The sequence below is a fragment of the Zalophus californianus genome, chromosome 10 (assembly GCF_009762305.2).
Source record: "Zalophus californianus isolate mZalCal1 chromosome 10, mZalCal1.pri.v2, whole genome shotgun sequence".
NCBI classification, from domain to species: domain Eukaryota; kingdom Metazoa; phylum Chordata; class Mammalia; order Carnivora; family Otariidae; genus Zalophus; species Zalophus californianus.
Window position 1 is genome coordinate 89,330,578 of NC_045604.1, and position 12,818 is coordinate 89,343,395.

General features: G+C 47.5%; 1 protein-coding gene across 2 annotated transcripts in view; it reads right to left on the bottom strand.

The window, feature by feature from the left end:
• The window catches only part of PRKCB (protein kinase C beta), a 317,939-nt gene that overhangs the window by 56,104 nt on the left and 249,017 nt on the right, over nt 1-12,818 (bottom strand). For both annotated transcript variants that reach the window (XM_027611157.2, XM_027611156.2), the window contains exon 10: nt 3,998-4,171. In XM_027611157.2, coding sequence (XP_027466958.2) covers nt 3,998-4,171 — 174 coding nt within the window. The remainder of the gene's footprint in view (nt 1-3,997; nt 4,172-12,818) is intronic.

The window sequence follows — 12,818 nt, forward strand, 5'->3', positions numbered from 1 at the left end:
GGAGACTGTGGGTTGGCCGCCTACACGGGACTTCTGTCTGCACACAAGACTCAAAGCCACTGAACTGTGTTCTCGGCTCTCAGACCCTCTTCCCTGACATGTGGCACCCCTTGAGGGGACCCAGGGCACCGCACAATTCCCAGGTAGACGCCATGCCCGCTGTCTAATGCCAGAAAGCATACTGAACTACAAGGAGGGAGGGCAAGATGAAAAGAATCGCCTCAAATCCACTCAACTATCATTTTTCAAACAGTAAGTTACTAACAAAGGTACTGTATATTAATGAGTTAATATTAGTCACACACATTACACTAATACCCCCAATCTCAATACATTCAGTTGAAATTGAAAATGGTGCTCTAAGTTGGTCCAGCCTCTTGCTTGAGAACAAGATCTCTTCTTGATCTACTGACGTCTGTCAGTGAACTTGGGGAACCCCAATGGGAAGAAGAGAAGGTGAGGGATGAAGGAGGCTGAAGGTTTGAGAATCTAGCTTGGTCCTGTCTCTGCCACCCCTGGAGTGCCTTTAGCACCTAATTCCCTAGAAACTCCAGCTTTGGAATTCCTTTCACCATCTGTGCCAAGACCCTTGTAGGATGTGACCTGTGGCTCACTTCATCTTTTTCTTTACCTTGACTCTCCTCTTTTAGGCAAAAATATTATTTTAGAAGCAAATGTTAGTCACCTTTGGAGCATAATCATGAACCAACTAATGACAAACTGTCCAATAACAAGAAAGGATCGAACATGGATTCTGCCTTTCCTATATGAACGGTGCCACCGGCAACTGAGGAGGGGCAGCCCGTCTTCCCAGAGGCATTCCAACGAATACAGGAAAAAGAAATGACAGAAGAGGATATCAAACATCAAGGGACCGTGGCACTGCGTGAGCATCAGTGGTTTGTCAACTTCATAGAAAGAGGGACACGGAACGTTACACGCCTTTGAAGGAAAGAGCACACCTTCTCCTCCATTCTTGCCAAAGGGATTGGACCTGAGTCTGGCCAAGTCTCTAGGTCCAGCTACCAATTTGCAGGAAAGCACCGAGGACGAGATGGGGAGGAAAGCACACGCAGGAGCCCCAGGACTGTGCAGTCAGCTAAATCCAGACCAAAAACGCTCCGGGTCAAACAGCCGGGGACCTTCAGCACATAAAGGGACTGGTCCAAGGAAGGGATAGAGGGGCGAAATCACCTGTATTAAAAGGCTCAGAAGACACAGCTGGTTTCTACAAATGGGAAAGATTAAACTATCGTATTAAGACACTGATAAGACTCAAGTGATAAAACTATAAAGACATGCAAGGAAGTCAAGCTACTGTTGGCCGAGAGATTGAGATTAGAACGTGAAGAAGATTCCAGAGTGGCTGGCCAAAGTTCTGTCTCTCAACCTGGCTGGTGGTTTGAGGAACTTAATAACTTATTACTAAAACATCTATTTTGTGTGGTTTTCTGTATTTGCCTTATAATACCTCAAAATTTAAAAATTGAAAGACTTTACCGTGCTATCATAAATAGAAGAAATCTGTAAAAAGAAAAAAAATATATTTATATATAAAATAAAAGCAAACCAATGACCTAGAAACTGGTGTTTGCCAAAGCTCAGAACCTGAAGCCTGGTACTCTGTGTTAAAAAGGGAAGTGTTAAAAAAGATAGTACAGGGGTACTGGCACCAAATGGAAACATTTCCCTTGAGGCACTCAGAATTAAAGCGGATTAAAAGACGAATGCAATCTGGGGTGCCTGGGTGGCTCAGTTGTTAAGTGTCTGCCTTCAGCTCAGGTCATGATCCCAGGGTCCTGGGATCGAGCCCCGCATCGGGCTCCGTGCTCGGCAGGAAGCCTGCTTCACCCCCTCCCACTCCCCCTGCTTGTGTTCCCTCTCTCGCTGAGTTTCTCTCTGTCAAATAAATATAAAATCTTAAAAAAAATAAAAGGTGAGGGCGCCTGGGTGGCTCAGTTGGTTGGGCGACTGCCTTTGGCTCAGGTCATGATCCTGGAGTTCCGGGATTGAGTCCCACATTGGGCTCCCTGCTCAGCAGGGAGTCTGCTTCTCCCTCTGACCCTCTTCCCTCTCGTGCTCTCTGTCTCTCATTCTCTCTCTCTCTCAAATAAATAGATGAAATCTTAAAAAATAAAATAAAAGGTGAATGTAATTTAAAACTTATGCACCAGCCGAAGTCACCCTTTGTACCCAGGGCCATTTCATACAGGGAGGCATGCGCCGTACTTTGGCAAACACGACCCCAGCTCTTAGCTGTGCCTGCAGTGGAGTGAAGGACGTTCTAGGAGACCCATCACCCAGCAGACCCCAACATGAGGCTGGTGGACCAAGTCCCTGCAGGGAACACTATACACACTTGCCTAAAATGTGCCCTCCCCTGATGACCTGTGGTAGGGAGACTATCTGGGAATTAGAACTTGACCCCACCAGAAAATCATATCACCCAGAGCACAGATACCATAGGGGCAATGAGGGGACAATCTGGGGACCCACTTGCTTCTCTAGGTTCTACCATATCCCCGACTGCACTGTTTTGTGACGATCCCATGTCTGTTTTCTCTGCTCCAAGACCATAAACTTCTCAAAAACAGGACCTGGTTTGCTTGGCTCTATACCCGAGCACTTGGTCAAAGCCAAGACGAATGCTGAATGTCTGTGAAATGACTGAGTAACATCCGCTGAGCATCGACCTGGCACCAAGCACTGTGTCAAATGCTTCTCGTGGATAATCTCATTTCCTCTTCACAACCACCTTGGATGTAGCTACTTTTAGCTCATCCATTTTACAGATGAGCAAACTGAGGCCCGAGGGGTTTTACAATTTGCTGAAGTCCACCCAGTGGTAGATGACAGAGCCAGGATCTGAACCCAGGTCCCTCTGACCCCAAAATGTATCAAGAGACTTCTCAGAACAGGGAAGGAGCCAAATCCCAGCTCTGCCCCTTTCACACAAGGCAGTCCTAAGCCTGATGTGTGGTCTGCATTGATAAAACCCACCCCAAGGCCAGTTTTAGATCTTTCCAGGCTGGGAGTGTGGAATCTAACTTAGCAGAGGACAGGACTTGGTGATGTTGGCGGAGAGAGGAAGTCCCAAGCTTTAAATTACATGCAATAGACAAAAGCGTCCCATTTCACATAGGGGGTGGGCTCTAAAATTAGCATGCACAGTGAGGGCTGCACAGAACTGAAATAATCTTCAAGAATCCCTTAAGGCATCTTTAAGTCACTGGGCCACTGGCCCTCAGAAGCCCCAAAGGCAAGAATGAACTTTGTACCTTTTTGCTTTTGGGGGCTGGTCACCCCCTCCTTAGGTATGGATGCTGGGGTCTCATTTGAACAGGGAAAAGGTAAGAGGTTACTTAAAGGGATGGCCCTTGCTCTTGCAGATAGAGTTGAAATCACAGTTAATAGCATATCGTGCACAAACGTCCCCTTCTCTTCCTGGGAGCCACAGCTGTGTGCTCGTGAGCCCCTGCCTTGGACACTGTACCCCCCCTTGGGGGGTCCTCCGAAGGCTGTGTTCTCAGGCCACCCCTCCTTAAGGAAGTCCACACAATTGGCAGAATGCACCCGAGCATTCATCCGCAGGGTCTGGAGGGCTGACTGTAACCATCTAAACACACACGCCCTGTGGCCCTTCCCACTCGTTCTCATCTGTAACCTATGATGTAACATTGCATGTTGTGAGACCGAAAGTTCTCAGTCGCTGTCCCCAAGTCACCTCTGGCTGTCTGAGAAAGACCCTGCTCGGTTGGTTATTAAACCAATGGCCCAAGTTCCTTTATCTTCATTGAAACAGCATCTGCCTAGGGGAGAGCTTCTCAGTGGCTGCCTCGGAAACTCTCAGCAGCCTCCCCAGGGCACACCATCTTCCCGTCTCTAGAGTGGAAAGGGTCCAGATGTCGCTTTGGGGGTGGGTGCTGCTGGGATGGCTCAGGCCAAAGCCCGGTGAAGCCCTGCGGACGGGATGGCCAGGCCCCTCCAGGCGAGTTACCATGGTCTGGAAGCAGGAATGCAGCTGGGTCAGGAATGGCGGCTTCCCAGGCAGGGCCAGCACCCGCTTCTCCACCATCGTGCACTCCACATCGTCATCCTGGATCACGACGTCCTTCTTCAGGATCTTCACAGCATAGAGCTCGTCTGTGCCTTTTCGCTCAGAGAGCATGACCTGGGAGAGAGAGGAAGCCTGTTAGGGTGGTTGGAAGGGCCTGGGGGGAAAGAAAGACATGTTCACTCAAATCCACTCCAAACTCTGCCCAGATGCCCTCTGTGGACACCAAGTCAAGGGATGACGTCCTCCACGGACCTCACACTTTGACTGGCTGAACCCAATCAGCAGGCAGGGTTCCAACAGCAACAAGCAAATATTGACCCCTTTGGGATATGCACCAAAGCCCAGTCCACAGGGCTAGAATACAAACCACCTGCGGGGCAGTATCTTTGCTTGTTTTGTTCACTGGTGTAATAGTGCCTGGTACATAGTAGATGTTCGATAAATATTTGTTGAATGAGGGCATGAGTGCATTCCTGATAACACTGAATGTGGAGCACTCGTTCTCTTATTCACTCAATTATTTAATATTCATTAAGAGCCTGCGAAGCACTGGGAATACGGCCATAAATAAGCCGGCACGTTCTCTGACCCTGCCATCCAGAGGAAGAAAAACTTCAGATATTAATTACAGGGACGATTAGTGTAACGTTTTAACATCCTCTCTCGCAGTCCTGCAGCTTCCTTCCATGCAGCTGTGGTCCCCACCCCAGCATGTTAATCAGTGTGGCTCAGGACACATCATTATTTTCACTGGTCATGACTATGTCAGACACAACAGTGGCCAGCAGGTACTGTTCTCAAGAAGCCTCTTAGAAGAAGCACAGGGCAGTACCACATTGCAAGAGACCTGATCAGGCCTGGGGGCTTCTGGGAAGGCTTCCTGGAGGAAGAAGCAATCAGACCAAAATAAGCGTTTACTGCAGGCACTGTGTCAGGTATTTGGCAGGTGATTATTCAATCACCACTACATTTCTGAGCACTCATCAGGTTTTCATTTATTTCTCATTCCTTTGTGTAGAATCAAGAAGGTAGGTACCTTTAAGAAACCTATTTTATAGGAAAACGAGGCTCACGGAGGGTAAGAAGCCTGTCACAGCAAATTCAGTTAGAGACAGGGACAGGATTTGAACTCAGGTCTACCTGACTCTAAAGTCTCTGCCTTTAAATGCTTTACTTGCCCAGAGCTCCAAAAGCATCCTCAAGGAGTTTAGGTGGTCACGCAAATAAAATGCTCATACCGGACTCAGCTGGAGGACCAGAGAATACAACAGAGCCCTAAGGCCAGAGGGAGGCATACCTAGAAGGCTCTCCGAGGCAGGAGGGCAGCCGGGCAACCTCCATTCAGCTCTTATCCCAGGGGTAAGAGTCTGACTGCATGGAAGCTTCCAGGCTAAGCCCACTGGCTCACACAGAGGCCCCATCTCCTTTCTCACCATAGCCAAGGCAGCCACGGGCAATGCAGAGCCAGGAATTTAGAGTATTTAGCAAGAAAGTTCCTGGCGCACACTTCCTCTACCATAGGACTGTTCTCAACTTCTCCCCTCTGGCCCCAGCGTAGAAATAAGGGTTGCCAAGCTAAGTGAGTCCTACCTGCTGGGCATTTATTCAGTCCCCATGCAGATCCGCCGGCCCACAGGGCAGCGTGGGGCTCAACGTGCCAGGCTGTGCGTCCTCAGTGTGTTTCTCTCCCCAGTCTCTCGACAGCCCCCAAGGGCCGTTTTCCCTCTCCCAGCCCTCATCAAGGTAGAAACGAGGACTCCACGAGGCTAGTATTCTAAGATGTAAAGAGTCAGGTGGAGATGCGGGTGTTCTGCTCCCAGATTCCAGAGAAGGCTGGGGATGGGGAAAGTACAGGGAGGAGGCAGGAACATGACTTGGCCGGAAGACACATGGGTAGAGGAGTTGAAGGTGGAAAGAAGAGCCTTCAGCTGAGGAGACCCTCCGAGGGCAGTAGGAGGGTCTCAGTGCTGAGCCAGCTTCGAGTGTGGACAGCCCCACTGACCCATCACCGCCGGTCAAGGCATCATCTAACTAACAATCCTAAATACTTGTAAAGATCCCCTCCCGGACTGCCCAAGACAGAACAGAGGGGCCTCGGACACCCCAAATGTCGATGCAGCCATGATGGGACATCTTAGCCTCCCGCCTAGAGGAGAAGCAAGACGGATGGCTGGGAATTCCCCGGGGAACCAGGGGCAGGGTGGACATCCTACAGCTGTTTCAATTATCCCCACTTTACAGATAAACAAACTGAGGTTCAGAGACATTAACCTGCTCAAGCTAACAAATGCTCTAAAAATGCGGCTTTGCTCATGCTACTCAAGTGCATACAATCCTTCAGGGACTCCCACAAGCCACACAATTCCATGACTCCATCCTCTTGCTTTTCCTTTGAATCTTCTATCCCCACCGTCTGCAGTGTCCTTCTACACTCTTTCACTGCCCAGAAAATCAAAGATTCAGCTCCATGGCTACCTTCTTCTCTAATCCTCAGTGATACACTTAGACCAAATGGGTCACTCCCTGCCCTGGGCACCAGGACTATTTTGTACCTATGTCAGTTACTTCAACACAAGCTTCCCAAACTTCAATCAGTCATTCATGTGCCTTTTTTAAACATCTTTTCCTATCACCTAAACTGCTATTTGCTTAGTATTTTAAACATCTAGTCACATTTTTTTCTGAACTAAATTTATCTGAAAAAGGAAACTTTGGATCACCACTATTAATGGCAAGCCAGTATCACTAGCCATAAATGGAAGATCAGCATAAAAATAAATAAAAGCAAAGCAGTGCTAGGAAATTCTAGCTAGCTATTGCTAGCTGCTGAAGGTTCCAAGCCAGCCCCTGCGTGTTCTCCTCATTAAAGGAAAAAATGGTGTTAGCAAATGTTAGAGAACTATTAACGTCATACATATTGTCATCAAACGAGATTTTCTTGTTCAAGTAACTAGAAAGATTGAAAGAAAACATAAAGAGAGCACAACCTTATCATGATGTGATTTAAACTTTAACATCGCATCTATGTACCACCTACAAACAGTCTCAAGCACGAAACTAAAATCATCTTGCAAATCATGCCATGTGCTTCACACCTTAGGAAATACTGTGGCATTTGTAGACATCGTTTTTTAAGTCAATCAGCAGGGATGTGGAAAGACTCTGGTGCCTTGCCCTGTCCTAAGCAACATGGGTAGAAGGAAGAACAAACCAATACCAGATAGCACCTCTGCCATCATGGGAGTGGTATGCAAATGAGCCAAGGTTGGGAAATTCCTCTGTGTTGGCTGGAGGAGAGTAGAAATGATATACATGGAACACTGGGTAACAATTTAAACATAGAACTGAATCGGATTCTAGAGCAGGGATCAGCAAGCTTTTCCCATGAAGGGCCACATAGTAAATATTGTAGGCTTTGCAGGGCAATCTCTGTATCAGCTACTCAACCCTGCCCTTGTAGCGGGAAAGCAGCCCTTGACAATATACACATGAATGGGTAAGGCTGTGTTTCAATACAATTTTTTTTTTTGTAGGGGCGCCTGGATGGTTCAGTCGGTTGAATGTCTGCCTCTGGATTTCGGCTCAGGTCATGATCTCCAGGTTGTGAGATCGAGCCCTGCATCGGGCTCCGCACTGGGCATGGGAGCCTGCTTAAGATTCTTTCTCCCTTTCCCCTCCCCGCTCACTTGCTCTCTCTCTCTCAAAAAAAAAAAAAAAAAAAAAAAAAAAATTTTTTTTAAATAAAACTAGGTGATGGCTAAATGTCCACTGACAGATGAATGGATGAATGGATAAAGAAAATGGTGTGTGTGTGTACACAGTGGAATATCACTCAGCCATAGAAAAAGAATGAGATCTTGCCATGGGTGACAACATGGATGGACCTAGAGGGTACTGTGCTAAGTGAAATACGTTAGACAAAGAAAGACAAATACCATATGATTTCATTTATACAAGGAATCTAAAAACCAAAACAAACAAAGCAGAAATAGACCCATAAATAAAGAGAACAAACTGGTGGTTGCCAGACAGGTGGGGGTATGGGGATAGACAAAATAGATGAAGAGGATTAAGAGATACGAGCTCCCAACCACAAGATAAAGAAGGCACAGGGATGAAAAGGGCAACATAGAGAATAACATTATGTGGTGATGGATGGTAACATTGTGGTGAGCAGAGCATAATGTATAAAATTGTCAAATCACGACGTCATACACCTGAAACTAATAGACTATTGCATGCCATCATATATCTCAACAGGAATGCATGAATGAATGAGTGGCAATGGGCCGGGCACCAGTTTTTGCTAGAACACGTGTTTCAAGAAAGATCAGGAAATGGGGCGCCTAGGTGGCTCCGCTGGTTAAGCGACTGCCTTCGGCTCAGGTCATGATCCTGGAGTCCCCGGATCAAGTCCCGCATCGGGCTCCCTGCTCAGCGGGGAGTCTGCTTCTCCCTCTGATCCTCTTCCCTCTCATGTGCTCTCTATCTCTCATTCTTTCTCTCTCAAATAAATAAATAAAATCTTTAAAAAAAAAAAAAGGAAAGATCAAGAAAAATAAAAGTTCCTAAATAATCACAGTGACAGCAGTTTAATTTGGAAGTGAATCCTAGCATGCCTTTCAATTCTTCCAACTCTTTATTAGAAGAACCTTCTGATTGGGCAGTGGGCCCACCTGGCCACAGCTGATTGGATCAGAGATAGCCACTGACCTAAGCTGAGCCAATCAGATTCTCTCTCCAAAGAATTTGCGACAGGATACTGGGCCAAGTCAGCCCTGTGCCCCTGACGAGAGAAATGCACAGATCTGCCTAGAGTGGCGCTTTCCTACCACATGCAGGCAAAGAAGAAACTGATGTTGGGGGTAATGAGCAGAGGCCTTGCTTTCCAGGGCTTGGTTCCAGTTTCTCATGAGGCTTGGCTGTTTCCCACTGAAAAAAACCTCCATCTCCCTCCAATAAAGTGATCATTTTTATTGGTATTAGTTGGAGCAGATTTCTGTTACTTAGGGATTCTGTAAGACAAAATTACTGTTTGGGTGGCTCAAATTCTTAATAAAAATTAAAATGTCAGGTAGCCAAATAGCAGCAGGTCAGTACGCACCTGAAAACAAGGCAAGTTCCATTCTCTATAAAGGACGGTGCTTCCCTCAGACCCCTGAGGGGTACTTGTTTATAATACTGATTCCAAGCACTAGAAGCTTCCCGCTGTGGCCTGGTAGTCTGCATTTTAACAAGCGTCTCTCCTCCCCATGATTCTAATCACCAAATCTGTTGATCTGTGGAACACTGAGGTACTATCAAAATCGATTCATTGAATACGGTTTTTAGGAGGTATCCATAGGTCAAACGGACTCCTGTCTTGATTTTCCTAACACCTTCTCAGCAGTCATTAATGGGAGTAAGAAGGAAACTTCTCTTTGTTCCATGATATTCTCATCAAGCTCTCCTTTTCATTTGGAGCCTCTCTGGCCCCTCTTGGAGGCCTTTTTGAGAGCTTCTTTCTTCATGTCATGAAGGAAGTGACATTCTGCGGTGCTTACAAAGATTTGATACTCCTCAGTCAAGAGGCAGAGTCTACGCCCTCTCCCCTTGAAACTGGGCAGGTCTCTGTGACTGCCTCTATGAACAGAATATAGTGGAAGTGGTCCCCTGTGACTTCTGAGGTTGTAGCTTCTCAGTTTCTCTTGGGACGCCTGCCTTTGGCGCCCTGGCTCCACCAGGCCGGTGACGGCAACCACATGGAGAAGCCCTGGGACCACATGCCAACCAGCCCCTGGTACTCCAGCCTCAGCTGTCCCAGCTCCAGCCCCTGCAGGAGAGACCCTAAACCACAGTCCACCAGCGAGCATTCCCAATTCCCAATCCCCCGCCCACAGAAACCACAAGAGATAATATGTGGTTGGTGGTGTTGTCAACTTCTGAGTTTTGGGATGATTTCTCATGCAGCAATAGATGACTGAACAGATTCATCTAAGTTCATATGTGCATGAACGTAACCCAGCATTGCCACTGAGGCCCCTGTTACCTTGCCTTGTTTAATCCTTGGGTTTGGTTGTGCACACTCTTTTCAATCAAAAAAAAAATTTTTTTTTAAAGGCTTCAATTAAGAGAAGCCACAGAGATGGAATTCGTTCTGCCTTCCAAATGTCACCTTTCCCAGTCTTATCTAGGACTTGGAAGGCGGGCCAATTCATCCATCCATTCATTCAGTAAACATTAAGTGTCTAGGATGTGCCAGGCCCTGAGATGGGCACTGGGCATACGGAGTGACAAGCAAATGAAGCTCGCCCTCCTGCACAAGTAATTACCAAATTCAGTTACGATTCAACGCCGGCAAGAGAAGTGCAGGGTGCTCTGTGAGTGTTTGAGTGAAGGACCTAACCTGAACTTGTGGGTCAGCGAAAGATATTCTGGGGGAGTGAGAGCTAAGCGCAGACCTGAAAGATCAACAGAACTAGCTAGGCATATTCCAGGCAGAGGGAAGAGAACTGTGCTTCCTTAGGATGAAACTATCTGCATCCACAAACCTTGGCCTGGAATTACTGTAGGAAGTGAGCACTCAAGCTCAGATTCTGGATTCCAATTCCCACCTGTCTGAGACACAGCAAACAATCATCTCTAGCAGAACTGGAGGGCTCCGCAAAGAGGGCAGCACTGACACCAAGCCGGGAGACTGGGCAGGTAAGAGATGGTGTTCGGAGGCAATGGCGCAGGGTTCAGAGGCAGGGACAAACAAAGGTAATGCTGGAGGGAGGGTCAGCCTGGGAAGGGGGTGGGTAGTTTGCAGCTGGTCATGATAACCACTCCCACTTCTTGCTTACGCTGCATGGGATCTCACTTAATCCCCGCCCGAATGTGTAGTGGGAACTTCTACTATCCCCGCTTGGCAGACAAGGAAACAAGGAAGTGCGGTGACTTGTCCAAAGTCACTCTACCATGAAGTGAGGCTTCCAATGTCACCCATCTCCAAAACCCATGCTCTTAGCTGTATTCTGTCTGATTCTCCGGACCTCAAGTACCCAGTGCTGTGCTATGGTAATTTTATTTATGGTTGTTTTCTTTTTTTTTTTTTTTTTTTTGAGAGAGGGAGAGAGAACGAGAGAGAGAATCTTAAGCAGGCTTCACGCTCAGCACGGAGCCTGACGCGGGGCTCGATCTTATAACCCTGCAATCGTGACCTGAGCCAAAATCAAGAGTCGGACCCTTAACTGACTGAGCCACCCAGGGGCCCTGGCTATGGGAGATTATTTGAATTATTTATTTATTTACATTATTTATTAGATTATTATTGCCAGAGTGTTTCAAATTTGGCTCCAGATCCCAGCCCTGTTCCTCACTTTCCTACCCACACCACCTGCTGAGAGGCTTGGGACCTTACTGGCTAATCCGTGGCCACAGACAGAAGGGTCATTTCCTTTTTCCATTTCTCATACAGCCACTAACAAACCATTCATTGACTTGGTGGGAGGGTCTTGGTCTGAGTTGGCGCCGTAGCCATGACTCCAGCTCATCTATCCACAAGCTCTTTCGGGGCCTTTGTGCCAGGCACAGTGCTAGGCATGTGCCCACACACAGGACAGCCTTCCAAGCATGCAGCGGCTTAGGGGAGACCTTCCTCTCCCTAGGCCCTGACACACTGGCACGGGAGAGGAAAAGGGCAGAGAGTGAGACAGCCATTGCCATGGCCACAGGGCTGGCCACGTTCTAAAATGTCCCTTTAAGTGCCAGCGAGCTTTTGCTTTTCATCAATTGTCTCATGAAGTTTCTGGAGTTTCCACTTCGGTTAATACCAACATAGAGGGCGTGGGCTGTTTGTTCAGCTGTCCCTCCATTTCCAGGGTGAGGATTCTGAACAGATTGAAAGGATGTGTTGAAGTGACGCTCTTATCAAACTCCAAGCCACATCTGTTACCCAAGAATCTTCTGGGAGAGATGTGATAAATAACAACGCTCCGGTGGCAGCAGAGAAAATGTGGGAAAGTAGCCCAGGGACTCCTGGCTGCAGTTTGCTGCGCTGAACTTAACTGGTGAATCCAAATGGCAGAATGTGCCTGGAGTCTTGGCCTCTGGCCACAGGATGGTGTCGCAGAATGGTCAGGACATGGGGTTTAGAGTCAGAGGACCTGGGAGCTGTCCCAGTGCCACCACACACACTAGCTGCATGACCTTGGGAAATTCACGTAACTCTTCCTCCTCTGTTGACAACAGGAATGACAACGATGCTTCACTTTCGGTGGTAGTGGAGGACCTTGGTAGGATAAAGTGAGCAACATGCACACCTTCACTCAGCACCGTGTTGGGCAAAGGATGAATGCTTAATACCTGGAGGTTGTCCTAGTTTCTTGGGGCTGCCGTAACAAAGAACCAGAAACCGAGAGGCTTAGCATCACAGGATTTTATTCTCTCACAGTTCTGGAGGCCAGAAGTCCAACATCAAGGTGTTGGCAGGGATGCTTCCTTCTAGAGGCTTCCATCTAGGTTGTCATGGAGAATCTGCTCCATGCCTCTCTCCTAGCTTCTAGCAGTTGCTAATAATCTTTGGCTTATGGATGTGTCACTCCAATCTCTGCCTGTTTTCACTTGGCATTCCTTCCCATGCCCCTGTGTCTATGTCCAGATTGGCTCTTCTTTTAAGGACACTGGTCACTGGATTAGGGTCTACCGTAACTGAACTTGATTACATCTGCAAAGACCCTCTGTCCAAATACGGTCACATTCATAGGGATTCTAATTAAGATTTGAACATATATTTTGGGGG